Source organism: Carlito syrichta, unplaced genomic scaffold, assembly GCF_000164805.1.
Source record: "Carlito syrichta isolate Samal-C Ts95f unplaced genomic scaffold, Tarsius_syrichta-2.0.1 Scaffold287539, whole genome shotgun sequence".
NCBI lineage: Eukaryota > Metazoa > Chordata > Mammalia > Primates > Tarsiidae > Carlito > Carlito syrichta.
Genome location: NW_007231635.1, coordinates 99,621 through 105,643, shown reverse-complemented (window position 1 = coordinate 105,643; position 6,023 = coordinate 99,621). Strand labels below are relative to the sequence as shown.

The 6,023-nt window shown below is 52.4% G+C and overlaps 1 protein-coding gene across 1 annotated transcript in view; it reads left to right on the top strand.

Annotated features, from left to right (window-relative positions):
* CD101 (CD101 molecule) overlaps window positions 1-5,844 on the top strand; it is a 32,376-nt gene extending 26,532 nt beyond the window's left edge. Inside the window, exon 8 of the mRNA XM_008052835.1 lies at window positions 5,597-5,844. Coding sequence (XP_008051026.1) covers window positions 5,597-5,844 — 248 coding nt within the window. The remainder of the gene's footprint in view (window positions 1-5,596) is intronic.
* The last annotated feature ends 179 nt before the right edge of the window (window positions 5,845-6,023 follow it).

Below are 6,023 nucleotides of genomic sequence, written 5' to 3'. Positions count from 1 at the left end.
AAGGCACTCCAGCCTGGGCAACAGAGTGAGACTGACTCAAAAAAAAAAAAAAAAGATCAAAATGGGAACGTGTCCGTTGCGCTTGACAAAATGGGACAATTACAGAAAAGTAAGAAGAGACGTCAGACTACGGCAGGTTGAGGGGTGAGAGAGTGGATGGCTTACTCTTCGAGAGCTTTGGTGTCAAGGGCAAGAGAGAAGATGCTAACAAATGCCCTGGGGTGTCAGTGAACGTGTTTTAGCTTTGCTTTCTTCTGTTTGGTTTTGAAGACGGTGGGGACTTCAGCACATGTACACGTTACTGGAGAAAGAGCCAGTGGAGAGAAGGGATGAGTGTGGACGGGTTGATCCGACTGGTAGTCCAGCCTCTACCATCACGCGCCATCCCCTACCAGAATGTTCCTCCATGCCTCCTTCCCCTGGCCAACATCCACTAATTCTCCCTTGACAACTCCACTGCCACTTCCTCCGTGCCTTCCCTGGTCTCTGAGCCATCACGCCTGCCATGGCCCGTTTTGCATCTGTCACCCCTGCTAGCCTGTACGCTCGGGAAGGCAAAGATGATGTGCGTCTCATTCACAGCGTCAGCAACAGGGCCTGGCTGCAGGGGATGCTCACATGTTGTCTTAGTCCCCATAGCATCGCATCCCGGGTGAGTCCCAGGTCTGTGTGTGAACAAAATCCGGGTCACATATGCTATGCTACCAATTATCACTTCTCAGATGGGTTTTCTCTCTACTTGGCTTGTTTTAAGACCACATAACGGAACTATGGAGCATGTGGCTCAAATGAAGGCAGAAAAGAGACATTTCCTGGCAGCCGGGCACAGTGGCTCACGCCTGTCATCCCAGCACTTTGGGGGGCTGAGGTGGGAGGGTTGCTCGAGCACAGGAGTTCAAAACCAGCCTGGGTAACACAGCAAGACCTTGTCTCTACAAAAAAAAAAAAAATCAAAAAATTAGCTGGGCATGGTGGCCCATGCCTGTAGTCCCGGACACTCGGGATGCTGAGGTGGAAGGATCACCTGAGCCCAGGAGGTTGAGGCTGTGGTGAGCCGCGAAGGTACCCCTGCACTCCAGCCTGGTTGACAGAGTGAGATGCCAACTCAAAAAGAAAAAAAAGAGAGAGACATTTCCTAGAGGAAGGGACTTTGTCTCCTCTTCTCTGTGTCCCTTCCTTACCGGTGACTAAGCCAGGGCAGAGACTACAGCTGCTTCAGTCTTTTTGTCTTACCCTCAGACCCTAGACATAAATAGCTTATTCTAGAGCATTCCTTGTGATTGACAGACCAGACTACAGGGCCTTCTGGGAACTGAATTATCTTTGGTAGTGTGGTACTCGTTAATATTCCCCAGGTTTTATTTGGGTCAGGATCGATTTAGAAAGTGGATCCTTGAAGGAGTTATGTGTCCCTACCACACTGAAGTTTCTGGAGAGGCCACACTGTTTAACTCTGCCTCCCAAGGCCTCCAACAAGGCCTGGCACACAGCACTCAACACATGTTTGATGTAAGAATGAGCAAATTTTCAGCTGGATTGAAACAGGATGCTGTCGGGGTTCACTTATTCTGGGACGCACTTGTTGTCAGGCAACCTTGTCCTACTTTTATTTCTTGGCAAGAGCCAACTCTCCCAGAGAGCCACCTATGACATAGTCGGTTGCTCCAGTGTTAGGCTGGGGAATGGGGTGGGGGCTGGTGTTTCTGAGGTAGTAGCAGGAAGGAGTGCTTCCCTTGCTGTGTTTGGCTGTGGGCGGAGGCGAGTTGTACACTAACCTCATGATGGGCCGGGCTCGGGGGCTCAGCCTGTCATCCCACGCCTTGGGAGGCCGAGGTGAGTGGATGGCCTGAGCCCGCGGGTTCGAGACCCGCCCGGGCAACTTGGCGAGACCTCAGCTCTACAATAAATCAAAAATTAGCTGGGCGTGGTAGCACGCGCCTGTAATTCTGGCTACTCGGAAGGCTGAGGTGGAAGGATCGCCGGAGCCCAGCAGGTCGAGGTTGCGGTGGCCGGGAGTGGCCACTGCACTCCAGTCTGGGCGACAGTGAGACTCCAACTCAAAAAACAAAAAACAAAACCTCATGATGAAGTGTTCTCGTTGCATTTTTGGATCTGTTTTTGCAGGTCTTATACTTAGAGCATCGGGCACTCACTCAGATTGATTCAAAATGCCAAACCTTAGTGGTTTTGAATGTCACTGATTCTAATCCAGATAGGGGTGAGAGGCAGATGGTGGGACCTGGTGATTGTGGGATCCAGAGCAAACACTGGCCTCCCAGGAGAGGTAATTTAAGAGCACCGGAGCTGACAGTTACTAGCTGTTGGCCCATTCAGTGCTGCTCTGAGCTGAGTTAGTCACTCTCACTAAGTGTCCTCCCCACTAAGATCGTCAAGCCCTCTGGCCATCCCATCATGCGGAAGACGAGAGGCTTCGTGGCAGAAAAGCTGAGCACCAGGTCTCCTTCTACCTCCTATGTGGCTGCCCATCTCGCCATCACCACCCCACTGTTCTAGCAACTATGACACTTAGTGCCGTGGACTCTCACTGACAATTCTCTGCCTCTAGTGACTAGAAAATGAAGCCAGAGCCTTCTAAGTAATTGACTGGCTCTCTGTGGAATGTCACCTAGGATGGGGGACACAGGGGCCAGCGATCTAAGGGAGAGATTTAGTCTGTGGAGGAGCATGGCCAAACCTGTGGCCCCTGTGAGAGAGGGCAGCAGGCTCCGGTCGTTCTCTGTCTGTCCTCTAGGGAGCAAGTTGCCTGTGACTTTCCTAGTGTTCAAAGTCGCATTCTAGTTGGTATTTATCACTTGCTGACTCAACCGATGCTCAGGGCACTTTGTCAAATGCTATATTATGCATTATCTCATCCCAACTCTAGAAATTTTTATCCCTATTTGGTTGACGAGGAAACTAATGATCAGAGAAGGAAAGCTATCCAGAGTCAGTAATAGTAAGTTGGAGAGTAGAAATTTGAGTCCAACTCTCTTTGAAATACAGTAGGTGCTAGCTGGGTGTGTTGGCCCATGCCTATAATCCCTGCACTTTGGGAGGCCAAAGCAGAGGATCACTTGAGCCAGGACTCCGAGATCAGCCTGGGCAACAGAGCAAGATCCCATCTCGGAAGGAAGGAAGGAAGGAACGGAGTAGGTGCTCATTCACTCTTCTCTGCACAAATGCCCACGGCCAGTGCCCTTAACACCTGGACTCTACGGCTCCGTTCCCTTTCAGCATTGCAGACTATGCTTCCTCCTAACCATGTGCCTTCAAATGTCCTCAGCTAAGACCTGGAAGAATAGCTGTGGTCAAGCAGGGCCTTGGGAGAGGGGTCCAATAGACTGTGGAGAGAGAGATGGTAAAGAAGTCGGAACCCAGCTTCATCATGGCTCACCCTCTCAAAAACAAAGACAAAATTTAGGAGGAAGAGAACAGATACCACCAGAGAAGACCCAGGCCACAAGCCCTAGAGCTCCTTGCCAGCCCCGTTCGGAGCCGCTAGTGACTAGAAAATGAAACCAGAGCCTTCTAAGTAATTGACTGGCTCTCTGTGGAATGTCACCCAGGACAGGGGACACAGGGGCCGGCGGTCTAAGGGATAGATTTAGTCTGAGTGATGGTCTTTACTGTGTGTAACACGTTGGCAGCCATCCCTGGGTTCCCATGTGTGGAATGTACTTGGGCATCGATTCATCGGTCTGGCTCCATGGAGACCCTGTGAACCAAGAGTCGCCAGGGATAAAGAGACACACTAGACACAGGCCCTGCCCTCGAGGCGCTCACAGCGCCAGAACGGAGCAAATGTCTAGATTCTTTCTTGACTCTCCTCAAAGAGCTGTTCTTCAACATGTAAGATGCAGCAGCAAAACCAAAAATGGAATCCCTGCGGCAGGAGCTTGGTCCAAATGACCTTCAAGCCCGTTTTCATCTCTAAGAGTCTATAATCCCATGAATCCTCTGGCTCAACCTTTGAAGAAGAAATTGCTTATGTCGTTACAATTCTCCAATAAACGCACAAGGACTGTTGAATTTTTCAGAACAGCCTTGATTTCAGACATCGTGTCATAAGCAAATGGAGTGGGAAGACGACATGTAGCCGCTGGTGTGTCTTTCAGCATGTGTCTCTCTGCTTCAGAGACTGGTTCCCGAAAGCTGTGGTGTCCACAGTTCTCCCCGCCTTTGCGTCCCCAGCTGCGTGGCCAGGAGCCGCTTTGGGGCTGTTTGTGCGTGCTCCGCGCCTCTGCTTGCTGATCGTGCCTCCTGGCAGACTGCAGCTGCCAGGTGATCATATGCTTCAGCGTGCCTTGCTGTAGTCTCTTTTGCCCGTGTGGTTGCGGTCAGTGCCATTTAACTCAGATCAGCAAAAGTGCTCGCGCACACGTCCCAGGCACTGTAGGAGATGGCGCCGTCAGACACACGGGGGAGCGATCAGGAAACAGAGGAGATGGCTCAAAGGGGACGAAAGGCGCCTGAAGGGGAGAGGAGCGCTGTGCCCGAGGCGAGGGAGAGCCAGGAGTGTGGGGCACTGGGTGGGAGGACCCGAGGATGGGGTGGGTGGCCACGGTCAGGGCCATGGGACGGGAGCCCAACGGGGCGAGGGGGGCTCACGTGGAGGTCGGCGCCAGGGCAGGAGGGAGCTCCTTTCTGTCGGCGCAGTGGCTTAATAAGGACAGTGCAGTGTGTGTGTGTGTGTGTGTGTGTGTGTGTGTGTGTGTGTGTGTGTGCGTTTCAGAAGCAGCAGTGGGAATAGCTTGGTTAAAAATTTAGGACCAGCAACAGAGTTGAGAACGAGGGTTGAATTATAGATATCTTTTCTGAGGAAACAAGATTAAAGGAGAGGTTTTCTTTTTTGTTTTGTTTTTCATTTTGGCTGTTAGTTTTAAGTAGGTCACGGGAACCTCCAGGGGTTGGAAATTGCCGGGCAAGGGGAAGCTGCATGAGAAGAGCCCATTCCTGGCCAGGCGCAGTGGCTCACGCCTGTAATCCCAGCACTTGAGGAGGCCAAGGTGGGAGGATCGCTCGAGCCCAGGGGTTCAAGACTACACTAGGCAACATAGCAAGACCTCGTCTCTACAAACAAATCAAAACAAAAAATCTAAAACTTAGCAGGGTGTGGTGGCACGTGCCTAGAATCCCAGCACTTTGGGAGGCCCACACAGGAAGGTTGCTTGAGCTCAGGAGTTTAAGACCAGCTTAGGCCACATAGCAAGACTCTCTCTCTACCCCCCCCCAAAAAAAAAATAGCCAGGCACGGTGGTGTGCACGTGTAGTCCCAGCAACTTGGGTAACTGAGGTGCAAAGATCACCTGAGTCCAACAGGTCGAGGCTGTGGCGAGCTGTGACCGTGCCACTGCACCCCAGCCTGGGCGGCAAAGTGAGATCACAATAAAAAAAAAGGAGGCCATTCCTGGTGTGCTCTCCTCCCAGTACTCTGTCCCGTGCTCCTCACGTGTGACTTCAGGGACCTCCTGCTCTTGAGTCTCGTTATCGTGACGTACATTTGCCTATCACAAGCAACCCCAGAGCTTTGCAACCGACGGGTCCAGGTAAGTCGGAGGCCAACCGCTGTCTTTCCTTTCCCCTCCCCTTACTGCAGAGTCCACGTTTCCTTCCAGAATCTGCTCCTCGACGCCGCTGCTCTACTTCCTCGTGGTCTGTCCCTTGGCCCTGCTGGGGCTTCTGCTGGTTTCCCTCGGCTGCGTATCCTGGAAGGCCAGGAAGCTGTCCAGGCTGCGCTCCGACACACGGAAAGAAAAGGCTCTCTGGGTGGACTTGAAAGGGGCTGGAGGCAAGACCGCAGCCGGGGAGGAAGACGAGGAGGAAGAGGATGCCACCGAATCCTGAGGCACGCTGGCCCCGCGAGAGAAGAGTGGGTGGCTTTGGAGCGGGACGGCCGGGCGGTGAAGGAGTCCGGGTTCTGTCCCTCCCTGGGAGGGAGGTTTATTGAGCGCTTCTGGGGTCGCTGGTGCTGCTAAGCGTTTCTTTGTGTGTCACCCCATCCACCTCTTTTTTTTTTTTTTTTT